This window comes from Nyctibius grandis, chromosome 4, assembly GCF_013368605.1.
Source record: "Nyctibius grandis isolate bNycGra1 chromosome 4, bNycGra1.pri, whole genome shotgun sequence".
In the NCBI taxonomy this organism is placed as follows: domain Eukaryota; kingdom Metazoa; phylum Chordata; class Aves; order Nyctibiiformes; family Nyctibiidae; genus Nyctibius; species Nyctibius grandis.
Genome location: NC_090661.1, coordinates 22,062,597 through 22,088,323, shown reverse-complemented (window position 1 = coordinate 22,088,323; position 25,727 = coordinate 22,062,597). Strand labels below are relative to the sequence as shown.

Sequence of the window (25,727 nt, the reverse complement as noted above, 5' to 3'; positions counted from 1 at the left end):
AAGAACCAGCAGAGCCAGGGGGAATGAACTACAAAAGGGTTCTCCATTTTGGGACGTGCACTGATAGCAGATTACTCAAACGACAGAGAACTGGAAATACTCACAAAACATTTACACTGCTATGGTCAATTAATTCTTTTTCAAGCTCAATTAGTAGCTTGAAGGAAAAGCCAAAAAGATACTCTGCTTCAAGGAGAAGCAGTTCTTATTTATGACAATGAGAAGTCACTGTCTTAGCTTATTCCCCACCCCCCTTACGCCTTTTCTCAACCCTCCTCCACAGATAAAACCAGATAAAATTTTTCTGTCATCACATTGCCATGACAGAAGGCAAGAGTACAAGAAGTGTTCCGTGCACTAAACAGCATACAGACAGCCGGTATGGGAACTGTTAAACTGATCACAGGTCAGGGCACAGAGGAAGCAAGGAAGATGACAGATGGTATGGATTCTGGCAAGTGTGGGAGATGAAGAAAAAGCTCACAAGAAGAGTGACATAGTTAACAGAGATGGTCCTGCAAAGCAGGAGACAGAAAAGGGACAAAAGGAAGAGAGGGAAGAGAAGGCATGAACGGACAAGGTGCAGGTAATTCTCCTTTGCATCTTATTTGCTCCTCACACCCAGACCAGCACTTTTTACTTGCTGGCTGCAGAAAATGAAAACCAGACCATGAGTTGTAATTTTTCCTGTTTGAAGGGGGACGGACAGAATGAGATGCTACAGCAACAGAACTGATAAATATTGCTGGACATCCACGTTCAACTGGCAATCCAAAAGAGACAGAAAGACTTTGCACATAACCACACACATGTGTGCATGAAACTTCCTCGGTGGGCACGCCAAAACACAGCATACTCGTCTTCACAGAAATACTAGTCCACAGTACCAAATGAATCCTGTAACCAAACTCCTATTCACACGCAAACACTTTAAAGCAAGGTTAAAGCCTTTCAATGTGAACTAGTTAGTCAATGAGGAATCACAGACAAAGCAGCTTAGGGCATGGCTCAGAGCAGTAACACACTGGGAACTCAGCCATCTCATGCTGTTAATGCAACTCCTGCAGCTTTCCACTATCAACAGCTCAGCTAATGCAAAGCAACACCACAGTAGAAAACAAAGGACTCATATTTTGCTGCAAGGTAAGTTTTAGTGAGTAGAGCCCTATTCTGATAGGAGGAAGGTTAACAAAGCTTAGCCTAAAACGATTAAAAAAATAAAAAAACCTTTTATACCTACATCTATACACATACACGCTCCAACCCTTGCGATGCTAGCATGACGATTTCAAGCATGGCTGTCCTCCCTGGAGTTGCCTGACACAAGCAACACAACACACACTGGTAATGACACAACCAGATGTGACATACACACACTTACCACATTTTGCATGTCAACTGTTCTTACTTTTCAGCTGCTGTTTCTGCAGGCAAGACGAACAACAACTAGGCTCCTACATTCCCCCCTCCCACTCACTAAGGCCAGAGAATCTGAATGTTAATCACACTGCACATCTTTAAAAATTGTTTGGTTCAGCTTCTATGTCATCACTGGAAACTGATCATGTACTAGGAAAAAATTTTCCCAGAGGGCATATTCAAATCGTGGAACAGGTGCCCTGTGGGGCTATGGGCTCTCCATCCTTGGAAATGTGCAAAACTTGACCAGACAAGGCCCTGAGCAACCCTGATCGAAGTTAGTCCTGCCAGCTGAGCAGGCAGCTGGACCAAATGACCTCCAGATTCCTTTCCAGCCTGAAGTAATCTAGGAACCTATCTTTACAGGTTGACACAAGCTGGAAGGTGGGGGGAAGAAGTGATTTTTCTTCTTTCTTTGCCCTTCTCAGACAAGACACTAGGGCTGCCTTTCAATGCTTTAACTCTGAGCTAGGAACTCCTCTAACACCAGATTCGGGCTGCGTAAGCCCATCCAAATTTTGATTACTTTCTGATGTAAAAGACTGGTTGGTAATACTATAACAGCACACCATAAGAACGGGACCATTTTTAAAATTCATCAAAAGAGCAAATGAAACTTTTTTAGCTACACACTGAATGTATATACCCACACACATAAGCAAGTGAATTGTCCTCTGAAGCTATTAGCAAGGCTAGGTGCTTATCAGGATTCAAAAGGGGATGTTTCCTGGGTTAGAAGGATCATCCATCCTTGAGACGGTAAGCCAGCTTCCTCAATTCAGATGTAAGCCAACAACTAACAATGCAAAACATTCCCAGCCTCCTTATTAATGCTGTAACTCCTTCTCCCAGGGACTCCTCTCACACCTCATGTCTCTGTCACAGCGCACAGACTGTAGCTACACAGGCATATTCAGCATCCCACACTCACAGTGGCTGGTTCCTTAGACATGCTTCTCATGGCAGCGTACAGAGAGTTAAAAGCTGCCTACTAAAATGGAGAGGATGGAGATGCAGAATGGGCAGCTTGAAGCTCTCTGGATGCATTCCAGAACCTTGTTTGCATGAATATTATTTTTTTGTTTGGAGATTCAAATGACCACTATCTCCATTCTGTTTTGGCTTATCTGACCTGTTAAGAGCAGGCCAGCACAGGATACGAATCCCTTGCTCTCCCTGTTGTCTCTTTTCCATGCTAATTTTACATTTATGAAGGTGATCAGATAGAAGATAGACGTATGGGAAGAGAAAAGAACAGTCTAATTATCTCCATTAATTTGGGCAGGATCAAAAGGATGCTGATCCAGAAAACTATTAGCCAATCAAGTGGGCTGGAAGTGTTTAAACAAAACCCAAAGGACAATTCTGCAGAAACTTAAATTCATAGTTGAAGCATAGCCTATATCAGTGAGGTTTATCTGAGTCTGTTGTGACAAGAACAACTTTTATGAACTGTCATTTTGCAGCTCTTTATATTTTATTGTCAGTTACTATGTTCATTACTGCCTACAATTCACTAGATCCAACTGATTTTGGTAAGGAAATTTTCAAACAGAGAGTCACAAAGCATATTTTCCTGTTACCGATTCATGGGTAAATATCCAGCCCAGCCTTCAAGAAAATCTTCATTAAGGTTTAAGAAAAACTTCATTAAGATTTTCTAATTGTACCAGGTGAAACAAAATTTATGCAAGGCAGAGGATGACAACATTCTTAAAGACAGAAAACCTTCTGGTTTGTATCCTATAAATACAGAGAAGTGCCATCATTCAGCTTGTTTTAAGAAGCAGAAACAGCACACCAAAAGTCATGCTAGCAGCATATTTAGAAGCCAGGCAATGAGGAACCTGAAAGTCACACAGCTGTTGTCATCAGGAACATCTCACTGAAAGGTACAGGTTGAACTTTAGACATTTTTTATTCTTGCCAAAGCTCCCACTAATATAAATTCTGCTAGGCTTTAAACAGACATGCATGACAATGATCAATCCTTACAACAGGTCCATCCTTTCCCAAGATGTTAAAATCTAAGTAAGAAAAGAAAATATTAACGTGTCTTCAATGTTGCCACACAAGCCTGATAAAGACTGCAAAGCATCAGATATTTTATACAGATACTTCTAATGCCTTAGAAAGGGAGAAAAGCTCACTGGCTTAAAGCAGAACTATGTATGGAGATTTCCATAGCACAGTTATTAAAGCCCCATTATTTCAAAAGGGATGGATAACGGGGGTTAAAGAAGAGGCATCAAGTTTAAAAAGCAAGAGCATTTAACAAAACATGGTATTTCCAGTCAGTTAATTCGGAAGAAGCTATTCTTTCTTCCTCCCGCTCCATAAGCAAAGCTGATGATGTCTTAGAAGTGTCCAGGGGAAGGTAAGCTTCTCGAAATTCAGTTTAACTTTAATGAAAACCTCCATAACGTATATCTGTAAAGGAGCGACATTTGTTAGACGAAAAGCGTAACTTCTCAGAAATTTCTCAGTCACTCTAGAATCACATGAAATTTGAGGGTTTTTTCACTCCCAACTGGATTTCAAATCATAGTGTTATGCTGCAGCATAATCTTGCTATCTGGGTAAAAACATGTAGGCTAGAAAGTTTCATGCTAACTAATGGCTGAATAACATTAACTAAAGCTTAATTAATGCTAAAAAAAAGACAGAATCACAGAGGAGAACCAGATCAGACTTTTTTTAGCTCTCCAGAATTGGGAATTCTGTAGGGAGGATTAAAACATGTAAACATTATTAGCCAATTCATTTAGTCTATGTTCTAGAAAGTCAGTATTAAGTTTGAAAGGGTTAAGAAATACATTGTGACAGGCAAGAAAAAAATAACAGGATACAGTCAACAATTTTGAAATGAACTAGTCTTGATGGTAGTGGAGGTCAACTTACAGCACTAGGCCAGTGTGCTGAAGCAGTAAACGCAGTATCCCTAAAAAAATCACAGAGCATCTTCACTCTTCCACTGGAAGAACTGTAAGACAAGTCTGTCTCAATTTATCCATCTGTGAACAGGGGTTTTGGTACCTGCTACCAAATGCTGTATTAAATGGAAATTTGAAGAACCTTAAAGACCTGAAATAGTAAGAAGGGCTGTACATTTTTTTAACAACAGCTAAATTACGAAACTGGCAGTAGCTTTGTTACTTACCTAATATACACTACAGAACACATTGGTAACACTACCTAGCCAAGCCTTGTGATATTAAGCATGTTAAGGTCGTAGCAATGGTCACTTACGGCATTCCTTCTCATCACTGTCATCAAAGCAGTCTGGCAGCCCATCACACTGCCAGGCCCCTGGGATACAGCGCCCATTACTGCACATGAAGTTTCCAGGAATGTTGCATTCGTTTGTGAAGTTATTCCCAGGCAACAGTTGGCTCTCTGGGGTAAACAGAAAAGAGGAGAGTTTACAGGGGATTTTAAAAAAGGCAGCAAAAGCAGTCACTGAGCAAGGTGTTTATCAGTGGTTGAATGAACATGAGACAAATAGATCTTGACTCTGGTTATTTTGTCATTATCCTATCAGTATCCTGAGTGTGGTACTTCGTAGCACTTTCTTCTTCCTAAATTATCATTTTACCCGTTCTCCATTCACACTCCCCATTTTACAGATTTCTTTCTTGCTATTTTCTTTCTAGGAACATACATGCAGCCTTCTATGTATCCTCAGGTCAAAGCAAAGTTTATTAAAAAAAAAAAATTCTCTCCTTCACAGTGTCCATCTAAACACAAGTAAAACAGATGAGGCTACAAGAACTCAGCTCCGTGCTCCCATGCTTTTGTCAGATCAGTACTTAGCTTGCAGAATATTTTGTTGTTGTTGTTGTTACCCAAGGGCTAGCAACTATGTAACACCTTGACTAATTCATACTAGGTTTTCAATTAAGTTTTAAACATAGTGCTGCTGATCAAAGTTAGATTTGAGCTTCTTTGTGTTAATACAGTCCCCTGCACACATCTGTCCCACAGGCTAGTAAAGCAGTTGGCACGCTAAGAGTCTGCCAAGTGGAGGGGGTTTAGTAGCAGGATACCAGAGATGAAAAGAACAGTGCGAGAGGGAAACCTAGAGATTTGCCTTCAAGGTTAAACATAGCTCTGGTCAGTCATTTTAATCTACTGTGTTTCCCACTTCTGCATTGTTTTTGGAATGCAGATATCACGGAAACACAACATTCAGTGAAGGAAGATAGTGACACTCAACTCAATGGTTTTAATAAGCACCAAAATGACGTGTCATGTTGTTGAGCTGTGGGGAAGCTGCAAGACAAGGCAGAAGATGATAGAAAGAATATCCTTCCCCTTGTCTTCCTCTGTCATGTTCCACACTAGTCCAAGGCAACATGCACTTGACCAGGTAAAAATGAGAAATACAAACTTTCCCACATAAGGGTGTAGGTGTTACAAAAATATGCCCCCCCTGCCTGTCTGCATATCTTCATGGTTCAAAACCAGGAAGAACAAATTAAGCTGATGCGCAGCTTAGTAATTTACCTATCATTTACCTATTTTGAGGATAATTGCACGATTTTTGGAACTCTGGGGGACTGGCAGAGCTGCAGTCGGTTCCTTCCATTGCCCACCCTACGCCAGCTTGCTTCCTGCTCCTGTTGGAGTTCAGCTCCTTCCTCTCCCCAGGAAGGCCTGAGCTCCAGGGACAAGGAGAAGCACTATAAACAACATGGCAAGTGCCCCACTCTTCGATGCTGCACAGGACACAGAGCAGATCACAGCTACCAGGATCAGCAGTTTCAGGGAAGACCCTTTCCTAGCTAATTTCTGCAGTCCCAGGGATGAACCTGGTCCATAGAGGCATCTTTGGAGAACTCAGCTGCCAAAACAAGTCTAAGCATGAACAAGTCTAAGCATGAGGCTTTCCAGAAACTCCAAAATCAGCCAAAAGCAGGTAGTTTCCTTCCTCCCCTGCAATGTAGCAAAACACTCCATCCCTGACACAGGCAAAACTGCTAAATTTTACATCACTGTTTCAAAAGACACATGATAGAAATGCTCCAGGGAGGTATTTTTTTATGCTATGTCTGCCCCAAACAATGTATTTCCTCTCAAATGTTATTCCTTGCAAATGTCTGACTCTCCTGAGGATGTTTTAAGAATCTACCAACACAGAGCAGATACCTTGTCTTTTAACAGCTCAGGGCAAATTTCCGTTAAGGTAGTTCAGAAAAAGGTGGAAATAAGGTCTTCTGAGGCAGATGGGGCAATGTCAGCCACTGGCCACACACCCAGAGCCACCTGTAACTCTCCTTCTGCAGCACCTTAAAGAAAGAAAGTAACAGCCAGCAAAAAGCAAGTCCAGGCTATGCAGCTGGGAATTTGATATCTTTTTGCTTTTAGCAGTTTCATTCAAACCTCAGTTTCATTCCCTGCATCACTGCTCTTCTGATCATGAAAGGACAGCTTTGCTCTCTACACTGCAACGGGAAAAGGCTACAACCTAGAGCACACTAGAAGCAGCTCAGCACCAGCCCACTCAGGCAGGGCCTTCACTGCTCCCAGCGTCTTCCAGAGTAAATGCTGTACCTAACTCTACTTCATGCCTGAGTCCCTAAATCTAAATCAGCAATGGGAACGGTTTGTCCTTGTCTAGTCCTGCCAGGAAACACTGAACAGATATGGTGCTGTCAATAACCACCCCCAGGCTAGCACAACCTTACAGCATCACAACTAAGTTCTGCAGTTCTGTGTTCAACCAGAAAGGGGGTTTTTGTTGGGGTTTTTTTTGTGTTGGGTTTTTTTCCTTAAACCAGTGATTGAACACATTTAGATCAGTCTTTGTATCACTGACGTGTACCTGGTAAGTAACCACCAAACCAAAATCGCCACTCTTTAAAAGCTACAGAGGGTGAAGCTGTCAGCATTACACAACCTCCTATTAGCAAACAACACCCAGTGCACTAATAACAGCTCTGCAGAAAACCTACTGCAGTATTACAAACTACGACATGCCATCACCAGATCAAGATATGAAAGAGATGAAATACCCAGGTATTATTTGCAATGTAAAGGCACAGCCAATATGCTATTTTCTCAAGTTTGTTATAAAGCATCTAAGAGCTTCACCAGCAGAACCTAACTCCTTTCTCCACGCTCCTCCCAAAAAAATAGCTTTCAGGTCAGTATGGTACCACTGGAAGACTTTCCTGGTAATTGTCATAAATTTTAAAGAGAATTTACAAGTTCTCAAATATTATAAAACTGAAATGTCCTGGCTAAGAATAAATCTCCGATGTAAAATGGAGTTATTTCAAGCTTGACGAGAACTAGGAATTACCAAGGCTTTTGCTGTCTCAGAACCTAAGCAACTAGGCAGTACATTTAGGCACCAACATCAAAAAGGTGCTGTTTTCATGGCACCTCTCTGTTGCTCTGCGCTACCTTCTTGTCTAACCTCATACGTACATCTCTCATCCAACCTGCTCCACTTCCACATGGAAGCTGCACCTATTCAAAATTAAAAATCCTGCTGTCAACACTTCAGTGAGACCTCTTTTAGACTTGGGCAAGATGCTAGCTAAGAACCGACACCAGGTCTCACAGCTACCTGCCCTAACTACAGTACTGTCTTTTACCCCCTAAGCATCACGGTGTTCCTGAGAAAACATGATAACCGGATGTATTTCAAGCACTGTAACACCTCCTGTGCAGAATAACCAAAGTTCAGCTCCTGTCAGATCTACTGCTGTTATCCTGCCTGAAAAGTTTGAGCCATGATCTCCACACTTCTTTAATGAAAAAATTTAGACCAAGTCAAATCATTTAAGAAATTTTTAGAGTTTCAAAAAGCCAAAAACACAAACCAAGAAATAACACCTTCAAAAAAGCTACCAATTCCCTGTTACTTTCAACAACTCCTTTAAATAAATGCTATACTTCTACCCTACTAAACTGAAGCAACATTCCAGGAACAGATACCAAATTTTGTTACCCAGTAAGATATTTGCTTATAGGATTTCCTTTGTTATACAATAAATTTATCCACAATGTTCTTCTAAAGCAAGGATGTATTACTAACCTTTTCACCAAACAGGAAACGAAAGATACTGGCAGATCAAGTTACTTGCCAACAGCCCTACACAGGCTTTGCTGTGGAATGGGAACATGGAACTCTTAACTCGATGCCATTTCAAAGCAACAGCTATTTCTCTTAAAACATTAACTTCATCAGCTGCTAGAAGAGAGCTGCAGGTTACATACAGCAATTTGAGAATCATAGTCAACGCATCTAGAAACTTGTTACATGCATTACTCCATCTCAAAAAGATCCATTGGTGGATAAAGAACTGTCAAAACAATTGCCCATGTGGAACTGTTTTAAATCCTATTGCTCCTTTTGCTTCCTTCACTTTACGTCTAATAGAGGAGACTTGCAAAAACCCTCAAAGAAATCCTCAGTGCTGTCATCACCTTCCAGCGCTCAGGAATGTGATGCTCCTGCCCACTCAGCACACAGCCTGCTGCATAACTCAGGGGGGCTCTGTGCATGCACATGACGAGCAGCAATGTTACAGACAGCACAAGACAGACATGGAAAGGACCAAACTAGATCATCGTGTCCATTTTTCTAATAAAGTCCATACAGATGTCAGGTTTTGTGCAGCCAACTTGCTATACCGCCTGTTGGCAGGGCAGAAATTCCTTCAATCTGGCAAAGCTGGCTTTCCAATAGTTGACATATTTACCCTGCAGCATCGTTGACTAATTTTGAATTCAACCCAAATATGAGCTACACGGATGTGTTTAGTTAAGCAAAGGAGGAAGGGAAGAAGGGGAAAGAAGTAGTCCATTTTCACTGCAACACATTGCTCACTTTAAGCAGCATACCATCTGGGCTGAATAAAAAAAGGGACTCATGTTTCACTTTGAAGAGGACCGAGTAAGGAAAGTCAATCTGTTTTAGCAGCCACTTCCAAAAATGTTAGCATGTAAATATTTAATACTCACTGAAAAAGAATCAGGGAAAAATAAATAAAAGGACAAGTCATGCTGAGCACTTCACACTGTATTAAGAAAGCAGGTCAAGGGTATCTTTCACAAAAAACCCTTTACCTGAAAGCACTCCAGAGAACTGTGCAAATTACAGAACAGATCACTACTGATAACACTGATACTGCCTCTGTATCAGAAAGTGTAATCAGTAAGAGTAGGCACTCACCCCGGCCAAGGAGGTTTTGAGGAAGAAATCCAACACACTTATGTGTTGAACACCCTCATGAACAATGCCAGTAACTTCAGCCTCTTTGCAAAGAGGATCTGTCGCCAAGGATGAAGCATGAACTCTTCACTGCCAAACCTTTGGCATGTCTTTTGTGGGCATCCTGGGATCTTCACTGCATACTTTCAATGGATCTCTGCCTAAAGTTTTTCAAATGTGAAGATAATTGTTTTGATCCAGGCTGGTATGTAGCTGTGAGGCTGAAGGGGTATTCCTGTTACTTTCCTATCACACAATGCACACAGTATGCTCCACACTTGAATGAATTCATTCCTTCTTTCTGCTTATCCCCTTGCTGGGTGTAAATCCATACCAGGATTGATTTCAGCACATCAGAAATCTGTTCTCACTCTACTGAAATCTGCAATGTGTTGTGAAAACAAAGGGAGAGAGAGTAGAACAAGGCACTAGCTGGAATTTGCAGCAAGATGGCATCAAAAAGACATACCTTCAATACCTGTCAATATTTGCTCACCAGCAAAACACATCACAACTAAAGAAAAGTAAGTGATAATGGCAGACTTGAACAAACACTTTTTGATCTTCCTCAGTCATCTCAAAAGATAGCAAACAAGCGATGCTAAGTGCCTGGTAGGATATTACAAGATTTGATTCCCCAGAGACTGCAAAACTACTTATGAATGCTTTCATTCAGGTCCAGTTGCTTCTATAAATTTAGCTGCTAAGGACAGATGTATCTTATCATACTTCTTTATGTTGATATGAAGCATCTGACTCACTCCACATCTACTTTACAGATATCTTCTAATGCAGATGATGCACCCAAAAGAGGAATTCAAAAGCTGAGGATGAAGAAACTCCAAACCTTATGCTTTCCCTATAAACAGTTTAACATACGCATGCATAAACTTCACTGGCAATAGAAGTATGTTGTCAGCAAGATAACATCAGTGGGATTAAGGTAGACTTGGCTTAACGCTCACTGCACTGAAGTGGAAGGCAGAACTGATTTGTGCTTAAGAGAGAACATCAAAGTCAGGACTCCTGCAGTCACACAAAGAGACTGTGGCAACAAACTTACTCAACCCCTTTACTTACACTTTACTCATTGTTAAAATGAAAACAGGACACTAGTTTTTAAGAGGAAGTTCCCATACTGAATTCAAGTATGTAGTGCATAAAAAGATTGCCCATTACCAGCACCAAACAGGTAAAGAAAGTATACTAATAAGCACTAGGTTTATTTTCCATCTCTTAAATAAACACTTTTGATATCAGCCAAAAAGTTGTTTGCATCTGCATTTTCATAAGTGTATCTCATAAATTCCCATATATGCTAGTCCTCAGCTTGATTTGCTTTCCTATGCACTACTGCAAAGGTGCCTTGCCAGAACAGAAAAACATCCCAGTGCACATTCAGGCTGGTTTTGGGAAGCAAAGAATAAGACAAGCTCTCTTTTGCTCTGCTGTGAAGCCTCTGAAAACACCTAAGCCATCTGTCACAAGTAAAGGACACCTGCCAGTGATTACCTGACAACTTAAATCCCCTTGAGCAGTTTTAATCCCTATCCTCCCCATCCTCATTTAAACTGCCTGATGATTACATTGCTTATGCAACATTAGAAGTTATGAGGGTTATTTGTAGAGGCAGATTGACAGCCCCACTGCATTACGAGTGCTCAAAAATGTTTCTTCACTGAAGCAGCAGGTAAATTAGTGATTATTCATGGAACTGCTCACTGTTCAGGTTCGACTTCCCCTCCTTCAGTTTTCCAACTGTGATCAATGAGATGCGATATATCGCATATCTAGCATTTTCAAGATTTAAAATGGATCAGGCTTAGTCAAAAGAGCAGAAACTCCTATGGTTACTTCCAATGAAACACTAAATATTACTGAGGCAAGTCAAAGTCAATGGGAAAACCCTTTTCAGAGCACTAAAAAGGATAGCTTCTTTCCATTTAGATGGAAAAATGACAGTGGCAGGGAACTCGGACTACTATCGGATGCCCATCCTTAATCCATTAATTTGTCACAGCAAAAGCTGCCTTTATTGAACTGGAGAGCAATTAACACATCATGATCTCTACCATAAACAATACAATATGCATAGAATAGAATTTCTTTTAGAATAGAATATGCATTTCTTTTATGCATAGAATAGAATTTAGAATATCCTACAGTGTTTAAGCAATGGGCACATTCCCTATAGTAGGTGGTTGTATTTCAGCACTTAGCCATGCAAGCACCTGAATTAAATATAATCTTCTAAATCATTCCCTAATGAACAATCATTTGCTTTTTCCATGTGCAGGAAGTGAGCCAAGGTGAACAGGCTTACTTTATTCCTACAGCTTTTGCAGCTGGATTCTATATTTGGGGGACTGGGCATTTCACTAGAGCCCGCACATTTGCTTGTCTCCAGTGTAGCTGTTTGAGGACACACCAAAAATATATATATCTCGTAGGTCTGCGGGCTCTCAGCAGAGTTATGGTAGTGGAAGAGAAACAGGCTATGGGCCATTAACAGTACAGAGTTAACACAGCTCTGAACTAGTGTAAGTTTAAACAGAAAAAGGAGGAGGAGGAGGAGAGGAGGAATAAATACTTATTTAGATTACTAAACTGGGTGCACCTTGAAAGAGAAGCATTCCCCAGCCAGAAGGTCAAATGGAGATTATACACTGTTCTTATCCAAACTGAAGTTACCCAACCAGAATTCTTCCTTACAGAAGCGGCAGAGGTAAATATATCTTATTCTTAATACCTTTGAGGGATGTATTGCTATAACACCACCCTGAGGACAACGTTATTGTCTTCACAAAAAGAAAAGACTACAGGATTTACACGCAGTAGCACAGAAGACCTAAAACATTTTGGGACATAATTTGGATTTCATGGTGCCAGTCTCTGCTTTAGCAATATACTTGTAATTCCTTGCCAACAGGACTCAAACAGGAGTATTTGTATCAAACAGCTGTACCTAAGAGAAATTAAATGGGTGGTAGGGGTGAAGGAGGAGATAACAAGCTTGTGTGTCCCATCACACTACTCTGGTCTCCTGACAACCAGGTCAAGCTGACATGCTGCTTGGAAAATACAGACATCATATCTGAACTGTGACAGCAGCGAGATTGAGTCTGATTCATTCACTTAGGAATTCAAGCATTTAGCTCCAAGAAGTGCATATGCTGCTCCAGACAAGAACAAAGGAATGATGGAGTTGAGTACTTTTTATACCCTGGTGAATAACATTTATGATCCTTTGCAAGGCAATGGAGTCATCACATGGCTACCTTTCTCCCTAATTTTGGTTAGTGGAGACTCCTGGATACTCACAGCAAAAGGGGTCAGTACATGACCCCCAGCTTGTTTATATTGACTATAATGGCCACATGAGTAAATCGTTATTTTTACTGAACAGTTTCCCCATCCTGCTTGCCCCAGTCCCCCAAGATAACTTATAGCGGAAGACCAACTCGGACTGACTCATCCACCCAACCCCTAGAGCAAGATCAATACTCCAAATTTAGGATTGTTTTGTTTATCCCAGACTCCTCTCCAGTTCCTTCACCCCCAGTGATTTTAAGCAAACTATGGAAACCATTACTGTGCAATGAATAAAAGCATGCACTTACACAGAACCCTCTGGAATGGAATGGAAACATTTTCCCTAATTATGTGTTCCTCATACTCTCAGAAGAGCTTAGCTGTTATCTCTGGGCACTTAAACAGAAAGTTAACACACACAAGAATAAAAACCTGAAATACAAAGAACATATTACACCAATCGTCATCTTCAGGTTATTGAACAGTGACTTTCTTCTACTCATTTCATCATACACACAAGTTATTATTTTCTTCCTGATCTTCCAAAACAGCAGAAGACACTGTCACAAAAAAAAATACTCCACAGCAGTGCAATTGAACAAAAGCAGGCAGACCCCTCCTCCACACTGACCCACTGGAAACACTGAGTTCAGAGGGAACCTACTCTCTGATAGAGGAAAACTGACCACTTACTGTCTCAACGTCAGTTCCACAGTCAGGTTCTTAATCACTAACTTCTGTGCAGCTTAAAGCCAGGTATACATTTGTAGATCTTGGTAAGCAGAATGAAGGAGAGAAACAGAAGGGGTTGCTGCACGGTTGCTAGATAAGTCTATAGGACCTTCAATTTATTGAAGTAATGTGCATAGTTAGCAAAGAAAAGTGAAAAGATAAGACCAGTAGACTTTGAGGGATTCTTTTAGCTTCTGTTGCACCAGGAGAAGCTCATGTTTCACATTTCGGTATGGCAGTGAGCACAGTTACTTATAGACCATTAAGGCTTTTAAACAGCAGTCAGTGATGACCACTGACTTGTGGCTTTCAGTCTTCAAAAGATACCTTCTTTAGCACAGTGCTTTGAGTCACAGGGCAGTGGCACTCCTCCCTTGAAATCACTCCTAGCAATGTATCAGCGCTGCTCCAAACACCAGCACATTAACAGGACCACTTGCCTTTCCACTTCTTAGTAGAAGGCTGCTTCTGAAGGCACAGTCCCACATTCAGACAGATTATTTGGAAGTTCAGCTTTAGCATCACAAAACAATAGTAATCTTCACAGGCTGTGTGACAGACCTGCCCATTTCTGAAACAGTTCTGTCTCTCCTGTCCTGACTAGTGCCACCAGTTTGGCTTAGACCCTTACAGAGTATCACAGTGCTGTTTCCCAAGAGAGACCCTGTTGCATGAAACTTTGCTTTGAGTGCAACCAAGTTAGTGTCTCATGTCTAATCCTTTCCCAGATGTTCCCTGGCTAGAAATGCATACTTCCCGAATTTAACTTCAAGCTTTAATTTGATGGAAGAACATGAGAGTACTGGTGGCAAAAAGATAAGCAATTTAAATACACATCAGAAAATGCAACTGAGCCTCTTGATGGGGATAGCAGCAAAAACACCAAGAAAGAACAAAAAAATAAAGATGTAATTTCTATATTCAAACATGCTAAAAGCAAAGTTAATCCTATTGATTTTATACTCTCCATACTCAGTAACTTTCAACACACTTTTAATAAAATACAGAACCTGTGTATACAGAAAAGAATCCAACTTCTTCATGAACCATGTACGTAATACATTCATCACCATACACTGGCTATGCTACAACGAAAGGCAACAGTAAGTCACCTCACAGATCACATTACAAACTACAGACACCTACACAGGATAGAAAAGATAATTGTTTTAGCATCTCAGAAGACAGTATTTCTATCTTGTTTTGCTCAGCCTCTCTGCCTTTGAGGAAAGATTTCTCTGCAGCATCCTTATAATAAAGTTAGGTATATTATCCTCCTCTTGGACAGATTCAGACCATGCTTTGAAGAGACAGTAAATCAAGTTATACCATACCTAATGTCAGATGAATAAAAGTACAAGTACCTGACACAGTGAAGAGCCTCAGATTAGTCTGCCAGTTATGCCTTAAAAGCTTGGATTTTAAAAAAGAGGAGGCAGCCTAACTTTGCCTTCATAAACTTTATGATCAATAGACTATCATCTGTCCTCCCACATACAACACTGCTGCATCTCACCAAACTGAACAGATATGCTGTCTACATCAAGCCTGCACTATCTGGTCATTTGGTATTAGTCACCCTGAAAACACAGCCTAAGTTATTCTCAAGGGCATGGATGTAAAGAGAGTAAATAAACAGTAAGTAGTCTCAGTCTTGTTTCTCATGTCTCAAACTACCATCAATATCAAATCCTTATAGCAAAGTCGTCCCCACCCCGTGTATAATTGCAGAAAATCCTGGATTTGTAGACCTCATGCTCAAATTACTACCCACCATCATTTTGGAAGATAAAAAACACTTGATTTCCACAGCTTTTAAACATCAGCTTACTTAGAACAGAGATATCTGAAATACCTTCTACAGAAACAGGACTGTTGCAGGTTGCAACATCAGCTCTGGGTGCAGGAACCAAATCCATCTTTTATCAGGGAGGGGGAGCTGACTGTAAAGTTAAATCACAGCCAGAGATATGTTTACATTCCTCTGTCTACAACAACTTTTAATGCTGAAACTCTCCCTCCACCAGTCTCATCTCACTGCTTACTCTGCTGATAAGATAGAGTAAGAGAAAGGTACTCATGGCCAACATCCACCTAGCAGTAGGGCTTCCAAGCTGAATCTTATCTTCTTTCTTCAACAGGAGGAAGTCTGAGCACTAATCTTGAATGGCCTGTTGATAGGGAGGAAAGAAAAGAAATACAGTCTCCTATTGACAGATAAACACCTCGAAGGTGGGAGGAGTACTACTAGTAAAAGTTTTAGTTTATTCAAGGATCTTTCCTAGGGATTCAATACAGATTTGCCCTTATTTCACAAGCTGCTGAGACAATTACATTCTGTCTGCAAAACACAACAGAACACGAAATTTTAAAATGCTGTTGCAATGCAGGGCCTAATCAGTCACCCATACATCCGGCCTTTAAATATTCATGTGAAATTAAACCAAACTGCTACATACAGATCTGTATACAGTTACTTTCTGCTGTTATGCCCAGGTTTTAGCTACTTGTTCTCTCAGCAAACACAGCCCTCTTTGTCTAACATTTTCCTTGGCAACAGAATACTTCCGACAGCATCACCCAGTATAAATCATAAACTTGTGTAAACCGGTAAGAACAGATGGCAGAACTGGACAGTACATCTTGTACAAAGTGAACATCAAGATTAAAGAAGAACACAATTCAATTAAATGATAGGAAGGGCGAGAAAAGGAATAAAGAACAACAAAGCTTGAACTGAAGTTATATTTGGGATTTTGCAGCGTGGCTGCAGAACCGTTAGAAACGCCATCAGGTCGGTTCAGGTACATGCATTTGAGACAAGCTGGCAAAGAAACATTTGTCCAACCAATACCCAGCAAGCTTCAGGCCCAGAAAAAAGTGAATTCAATGTCCAAAATTAATAAAATTTAAAGGAATAACCTACAACAACAGAAATGATGAACAGAAATTCCATTTAACAACAAGCACTTTGGGTTCTTTAGTTTGTTTTTTAACAATTGGAAGGGGCTAGGTTTAAATTTCCTCACAGAATACTCCATGTCAATAAAAACCTACCTAGCACAATTAAATTTAAGTTTCCCAGTCACAGAATCTGAATCTTTCAAAGATCAAAGGTTTTTAATTGCTCTTTGAGACTTGTTTCTGCAAGGACTTTTTTTGCACTATGCAGATGCCAGAGGTCATAAAAGGCTGCTGTTAACCACATTTTCTTGTGTAAAAACATGTATTGAATTACCTGTACTTAGAGCTACTTTAAGCTGTTCTGTTGTGCCATACAACGATGACTTAAAGGGTGCTCCAATGAGAAGTAATCACAAGGAGTGGCAGCAGTTAACTGTGAAGCTGTAAATGTCAGTGTTAATTCTTTGCAAAAAAAAAAATTTCTGTAACTTCAGTTGCTCTAGGAGCATTTCACTATGGCAGTGGTTGAAGTATGCTGTAACTTACAGGCTAAAAAGCACTGAAGTCCTTTGGAGTGGGTACCTGATGCCGGACACACTAACCCTCCCTACATCCCAGCATACAAAAACAACAATGCCCAAATATGCAGTAATACAAAAGCATGGAAGGGGAGGACAGGAAGGGAAAAGCTGTAAGTATGAAGGAGAAGGGAATTCTTCTCAGAAAGGGTCATCAGACATTGGAACGGGCTGCCCAGGGAGGTGGTGGAGTCACCATCTCTGGATGTGTTTAAGAAAAGACTGGACATGGCACTTAGTGCCATGGTCTAGTTGACATGGTGGTGTCAGGGCAATGGTTGGACTAGATGATCCCAGAGGTCTCCTCCAACCTGATTGATTCTGTGATTCTGTGAGAATGAGAATCTCGTCCCTCAGCAGGATGCTAAGGAGGTATCATCTTGCCCCTCCAATAAGCAGTCACTCAGCACTTACAAGAATATTTAGTATTTCTGCAGTCTTCTGTCGCACCACACAGACCACACACAGAATCAGCCTCTGCAAATGAATGCAGTTTAAGAGCTACGCATTACAGAAAAAAACCTATAAACAGAAATTGTCAACTGAAGAATGTTTCACCCAGTGAGGAAAAAAAAAAAAACAACAAACAAAAAACAACCTCTGCACCTCCAGAGACCTTAGAGATCAAATAGATAAGACGATGACATTACAGAATTATATTATTGGTCAGTGGCAGAAGCACTACGTCACACCAACAACAGCTGCTTTTTGTACACAAGCTGTGATTAGCTAAAGGTGCATCTCTTCAACAGCTTAAGCTGATCTAAATCAGAGCTAATAGCCCCATCTTTCTCCAACCCCGGCTATAAATTTCTGTCTTCCATCTTACTATCCAGTTGCATAAACTCCACCACAGGTGGGCAGCAAGCTTTAAAAAAGTTAACCTAAAAGGCTTTAATTCTCAGTGCTGTCTGAATCAATCCACCACCAAGTTTCAAGAGCATCTGCCATCACAGAAGAGAGGGAGAGGAACATACATGCCCTGGAAGGAGGGACAGCCCAAACACATTATGCTGCTGTTGAAACGCACGCCTAGGTTAAGAGCAAGACAAGGACTGTAGCCCTTTCTCAGGCTGAACCAGATAACCTAAAACCAAAACACTCCTGCCATTTTCAACTCCAACAGACATCACCTAGTCTAATAAAGTTGCTTGTCCTTAACAACTATGCCACAATTCCTTCTTTAAGCAGTGAAGGAAAGTTTTCAAGAGCAATAATTGCCTTGGCAGCTGCATATCTAAGTCTTCCTCAATAAGAAAAGACACATGTCAGAACCAGACATGCCATGCTGTGTCCTAGCAAGCACGTAGGTGGTGAAGGCTGGTATCCCGTGCTGACATCTTACTGGTGAATGACCATTTGACAGGTGTGCTAGAGACAGAATGAGCAGGGCTCTGAAAGTGAACTCACTGTGTAAGCATGGTGGAGAAAGCAAAACAAGATGAAGTTAGGATAATTATATCCTCCTGATGATATCAGGAAACTAATTTATGCATTTAGGATCTGACTGCATGTCAGTACAGCACATCAGGAGGGGAAAGTAAGCTGCAGTATCGGTAACAAAGGGAGAACTCTGGCTGTGCAACTACATGAAAGGCCACACCTTGGAAAGAGCCTGCAAGACACAGCTGGGATGTGAGGCTCTGTAGAGGGGCTAAGTCCAAGAAAGGCCAGGATGAAGGCCAGAGTAACAAAACAAAACATCAACAATGTCCTTAACAATAAAGAAAAACTCATAACCTCTCACTCAACAACACTGAGATAATTTCCAAGTGTGAGGAGATTGATGACAGATAACCACGATTTTAATCTACACAGAGAAAGACAGATCTGCAGACTTCCCCACCCTGGGAAGGCAACTCAACTCCTGCTTTGAAGTCTTGCCCTAAGAACAGAAAACAAGGAGACCAGAAACCTCTCTCCTGAGGCTCCTAAAAAAAAATCCAGAAGAGGAAGAATTTTTTTCCAAACAATACATTGAAGCAACAGTTAAAGTCAGGAGAAGAATTAGCAAAAGACAATCAGAGTCAAGGAAAGGCAACAGTTTAAGAAGATGTGAGTGACTGTACTAGGTGCTAGTGACAGCACACGGCCAGTGAAGATGGGGTACTGTTCCTAAACAGAAGCATTACCTGGAAATAGATTATAACCTCTTCAAATAGGAATGTAAATCTAACAAAGAGATAAAGGTTAGACTGAAAAGAGGTCATACGTGAAGACCACATGAGTTGGGTGACAAAATATGGTGCAAAGTGAACTTAGAACATCCCTGAACCTTCAAGGGGAAAGGCAACTCATTACTTTCCAGCTGCAATGATAATGCAGAAATGGACGTATACACCTTTAGAAAAAACAATTTCAACATAACAAAACAAACTAGAGCCTTGATTTCAGAGAATCACCAGGCTGGGTCATAATCAGCCAATTTTCCAATAAAGAAAAGTAGCACCTGCTTTTTAGAAGTCTATCTGGGCCTTGAAAGAAAAAAAAATAATTTATGCCACCCTACTCAAAGTGCCCACCAGACAAAAAGTCTCGAAGAGAAGCTTCCCAGTACACTCTAGTGAAGAAAGAACAAGCATTTATATACTTCAGCCCCTAATCCAAATATTCTGGGTGTCACCTGAGCCACTTGCAGCTTCCAAACCTGGATGTGTTTTACTGAGATGGGTCAATCCCGGGACAAACTCCATGTTAACAAAAATTAATAAGTTTCTGGTTAACTAAAAAATCATTCTTGGCTTTTAAGGCTTCATTCAACATTTTTTGCATCAGATATTCTTCTACTGAGCCAAATCAAAACTCGTGAGATCTCTAAAACCTTTCTATAACCCCATGCATCATTTTGCTGGTTAAACAAACTCTGAAAGCTCTGCATTCCTCCTGGCATCCATCATATTTACACATGCTATGAAGTGTACTTTCTGAAGAAGCTAGGGCAAAGGCATGTCCAGACATAGAGCGTCAAACTAGCAAATGCTAGGAAAGCTGTGGAGCAAACCGACGAGCTGGGGAATCACCTATGGAGTTACACAGATGGGGACCAGAAGGAACAGACAAGATCTCAGGAATTTCATGAAAATTTTCAACAAACACAGAAGTCCTTAATGTCTCAGTAACCCAGAGAACTCAAGATGCCCAGGCAAAAGACATGGCTTCTACATATTCAATAATAAAGTTTTTATTCTCAAAGTGCGTATCTACTTGGTTCCAACACAGGATACATTTGCTTTCACACAAAACCCAAACCGAAACTTAGGATGAACTAAGTTACTAGATTCGCTAATCTTTTTTTCAAGGTTCTAGGGAAGCAAGCATTATCACTTACAGTAGCACCTGAGACTGGCCATAATGGAGGTTCTCGAGAGCCTTGATGAATACACTAAGGAAACAGCAGTTTCAGCATGTTGCCATTAAGGGTTAATTTTAATTTTGAATCTCATTTGCCTAGTTGGCCATTCCCATAAATACCAACCCAGCAGATATAATAGCAAAGGAGGTATATTTGGCTCCAGTCACTCTGCCAATTTAGCAGCAACTAATGTCTGAAAATTGCAGCGTGTAAATTTAGCAGAGTGGGTCTGACACATCATGCTTTTTTACTGGTAGAGACTGTATTTGATTAATCAGAATTAAAATAAAGATACCAAACTTTATGAAAGCTTGTCTATTTTTCCCCTAATCTCTGAAAAGAAAGAAATAAGAAAAATCAAGACTCTATTGACTGGACAATGACAAAGGCAGCACAGCTCAAAACTGTGCATTTCTGAGTTTCAACAGTAATTTCTTTCAGGTTGATGAGCAGAGAATTGCTAGTGCCAAGCAATGCCAAGACTTCTGCCAAGCAGCTATCGAATCTGGGTAAGATCAGGAAAGCAGGAAGAGACATCTTTGTAACACAAGGACAACCTGAACATATTTTCTCTGTAACAGCCATGTTCAAATTTCTTTTACAGTCCCAAGAAATCAGCAACTGGCTAGCTCTGTGGCTCTCCACTACCACTCACATACACGTTTGCATCTTCCTTTCCGTCCTTCCCACACACTACAAGTTCAGAAGACAATGAAAACTGTACATAATAAATATTTTTAAGGACACTCTGGTAGGTAATATATAGTGCTAGACTAACAGCCATTGCCATCAAAACAGACCACTAGTGTAACACATACAGGCATTAGCCAAGCTTTCTCCTGCTCTACTTAACACAAGTGTGCAACAGCAGCAACCAAGCAAAGCAGTCTCCAGCCTTTGCATTTCCATGAGCCATCGTGTCTGGACGTCACTGCTGTTATGATAACTAATTCTTACTTGACAGAGCAATGTCTCAACCCACCTGCAGCCCATACTGGCTGCTGCTCATTTGGGTTTAGATTTTCTAACAAAGTACCTAAGCAGACTTACTCCAGACTTACTAAGATTTTCAGACTCTCAGCACCAGAGCCACCGCCACACATACCCTCGCTTTAAATACATGGGCCCATATTTAAAGAATGGGAATTTTGCTGAATATTCAAACCTCATTTTTCTCCTGGGGAAACCTGAACTGAAAACATTTGGGAGTGATAAAGATCCTTAAAAAGGCATCCAAGATTCTTCATAGACTCATTTCTTTAATTCTGATTCCCAACTACTGCAATAATTTCTACTTTTCTTAAAAGACAAGCTCATACATTCTGTTCAGATCTTCTGTCAAAATGCTGCAGAGTCACAGCTCCCACCTTCCCAGTCGGAAATCCCAGTAAACTGCAATCATCCATATGCTGAGGTTTTCTCTCTTCCCTGAATCCACTTGGTTGGAAAGGACCTTTAACATCAAGTCCAGCCGTTACCCCAGCACTGCCAAGTCCACCACTAAACCATGTCCCTAAGTACCACATCTACATGTCTTTAAATAGGATCAAAGAAACAGGCCTCACAGGTGAGGTACAAAGCTCTTTGAGGTAACAGACCATGCTATAACTTTGGGAAATTAAACACTTCAGACAAGACGCAAAGCAAATGGAAAAAAAAAATTTAGCAGAGCAAAGACTTTACTCCTACAAAAGTAGCAGGAGGGGGCTTTCCTTTAACACAATTATCTTCCCTAAATTTTCTCTTCACTTGTACTTCCCAATACTGGCAAGTTACTGAAGCATACAGAGATCACTACTTCAGCACAAAAATCACTTCTACAAAGGCAAAAATATTTGGCCAAGAAGATGAATCCTGCGCTTAGATCATACAGACCACAAATTCGGGACCTTTTTTAATTGTGTTTTTATTACAAACAAAAAAGTCACTATCTTTCAAGATGATTCCAAAAAAGGGCGCTTTCCTCTTTATAAACACTAATGTTTAGTGACACCCTGTCACAGCAATTTAACAGGACAGCTATACCATCCTGTTAGCAGGAGACATTACACATTAGCAGAAGACAATAAGCCATACGGTCTACGACACAGGATAAGCACCATCATGAGAAACGGGTGATGTCACTGGATAACCTGTGACCTCATATATTACACAATACATCACAGAATCATAGAATTGTTTTGGTTGGAAAGGACCTTTAAGATTGAGTCCAACCATTAACTTAATACTGCCAAGTCCACCACTAAACCATGTCCCTAAGCACCACATCTACTCGTCTTTTAAATACCTCCAGGGATGGTGACTCCACCACTTCCCTGGGCAGCCTGTTCCACTGCTTGATAACACTTTCAGTGAAGAAATTTTTCCTAATATCTGATCTAAACCTCCCCTGGTGAAACTCCAGACTGCTTCCTCTTGTCCTATCACTTGTTACCTGGGAGAAGAGACTAACAGCCACCTCGCTACAACCTCCTTTCAGGTAGTTGTAAAGAGCAATAAGGTCTCCCCTCAGCTTCCTTTTCTTTAGACTAAACAACCCCAACTCCCTCAGCCGCTCCTCATAAGACTTATTCTCCAGACCCTTCACCAGCTTCTTTGCCCTTCTTTGGACACCCTCCAGCACCTCAATGTCTTTCTTGTAGTAAGGGGCCCAAAACTGAACACAGTATTCAAGGTACAGCCTCACCAGTGCCAAGAACAGGGGGACAATCACTTCCCTGATCCTGCTGGCCACACTATTTCTGATACAAGCCAGGATGCTGGTGGCCTTCTTGGACACCTGGGCACACTGCTGCCTCACACTCAGCCAGAGATCAACCAACACCCCCAGGTCCTTTTCCACCACACAGTTTTCCAGCCACTCTTCCCCAGGCCTGTAGCGGTGCATGGGGTTGTTGTGCCCCAAGTGCAGGACCCTGCACTCAGACTTGTTAAACCTCATACTGTTGGCCTCGGCCCATCAATCCAGCCTGTCCAGATCCCTCTGCAGAGCCTTACTGCCCTCCAGCGTATCAACACTCCCGCCTAACTTGGTGTCATCTGCGAACTTACTCAGGGTGCACTCATTCCCCTCACCCAGATCATTGATAAAGATATTGAACAGAACTGCCCCCAGAACTGAGCCCTGGGGAACACCACTTGTGACCGGCTGCCAACTGGATTTAACTCCATTCACCACAACTCTTTGGGCTCAGCCATCCATCCACCTTTTTACCCAGCGACGCATACGCCCATCCAAGCCATGAGCAGTCACCTTCCCCAGTAGAATGCTGTGGGAGACTGTGTCAAAGGCTGTACTCAAGTCCAGTTAGGCAACATCCACAGCCTTCCCCTCATCCAGTAAGCGGGTCATCTTGTCATAGAAGGAGATCAGGTTAGTCAAGCAGGACCTGCCTTTCATAAACCCATGCTGACTAGGTCTGATCGCCTGGTTGTCCTGAACATCAGGCTGTTCTGTTTCCAGAGAGACCCATGCAAGTGCTTCCCCAGCCGATTCATTCCAGACAGGCCTTCATTTGCCAGTATGAAAGAGGATGCTCGTCATTCATTGTAACAAAAAAGTAAACTCCTTGCATTCAAGAACTAGAAAAAATAGAGTTTTGTGAAAGACCGCCAACTCAGCCGTGTTCTCCACTCCAAGTCTGGAAGAAAGCCTGTCTGCATCTCACACTCCTTCATGTGGAACGAGACACCTGTGACCCTGGTGACTAGCACAGAGGAAAGAGGACAGCCAACAGTCAGGAGCGGCTTCCTTCAGCAATACTTTATTAATAATTTAACTGTTAATGGCCATGTAATTGGAGTGGTTGCTGGAGAAATGAACAGTATAGTTGCCCATTATATTGAAAGCACTTCTCTTCAATTGTCTTCACTTTCTACTTAAGTAACAGGGCTTCTCTTTTGTTCAAGGGTTCGTCCCTTTTAAAAAGGAAAAAGGTGTGAAGCTCAATTAATAAATACAATTCATGTAACTTAATTTTTTTAATCACTCAAAAAAAGCTGAATGTGATTACTATAGGTCTTTCCCATTTTCCTAACCTCCTATGCAATTAATTTTCACATATTCAAAACACAATATAGTCTATAACATAGAAAGGAAAGATGTATGCACTTGTTGCTTCACTGCAAGTTACATATATGGATATTTCTGATTCAGGAAGTTAACACAAAAATAATATCACTTTTGAGCATGTACACTCACCCATATTCTGTGGTCTAGCTGAAAGTATAAAGGGAAAACTAAGATACAGAAAATATAAAGCACTGCTAAAACCTGCCCAGGACTCTAGCACCAAACAACTTCGTTCTTGGTAAACACAACACAGGCTCTAAGTGTCCTACACCATGTGTTTCATATACAAAGCAGATGATGTGGCTCAGCCAGCAGCACTTAAATTATCCACTAGTTCTTTTCACTATGGCTGTGTTTTCTCCAGATTTCCAAAGAAATAAATTTAAAAGGAATACTCTAAGTATTGACTGCGTTACAGCTGATGACCGCACAAACTTAACTGAAGTGTTACCACCACCAAATAACACAAGTTCATTCCATGTGTGAACTCAAAGGAGGACGCCTGAACATGTCTGTGATACAATATCCCAAACACAGACATCCTTAAGCTGACGATGAAAGTTCTTGCTTCCTTTCCACTTACACAGACACTAAGATTACTCATATGAACAGCATCTCATCTATAACATGCTATATGCTGACTCCAAAGAAAAGGAGGGAGCAGTATACAAGGAACAAGTAGCAGTGGCAACATGAGTCCTCTCAGATAGCTGGAGGCTATAAAGAAGATACAATCACAAATCCAATGCCAAAGAAATGAGCTCTCTGGGAAAAATTAATTTCTTACTTCCCCTAGAAATCTACTGCCAATGGAACCGCGTATCCTTCAGCAGTCAGGAAGGTTCATCCCAAAGGCAGGAAGACTTTCTAACAGAGACTGCTACCAGCAAGGTAACTTTGCAGCTTCATTACTGTCATTACTTGAGTGCCCATTAAGAATTTCTCAGTGTATTTCAGGTAACCCTGTAAACAACATGTTTCAGGAAGGGCCAGATGATACTGACACAATAGGCTTCGGTACCTGGATGACGTTTCTCATCAGGCTTACGCACAGCAGACTGTCATGTCATTCATTGTCATGTCATTCACAGCAACTGCCAGAGATGGGTGACACCAAAACTTTTCCAGTATGTC

General features: G+C 41.1%; 1 protein-coding gene across 1 annotated transcript in view; it reads right to left on the bottom strand.

Annotated features, from left to right (window-relative positions):
• Positions 1 to 25,727, bottom strand: part of LDLRAD3 (low density lipoprotein receptor class A domain containing 3) — a 113,271-nt gene that overhangs the window by 68,787 nt on the left and 18,757 nt on the right. Inside the window, exon 3 of the mRNA XM_068400107.1 lies at positions 4,669 to 4,815. Coding sequence (XP_068256208.1) covers positions 4,669 to 4,815 — 147 coding nt within the window. The remainder of the gene's footprint in view (positions 1 to 4,668; positions 4,816 to 25,727) is intronic.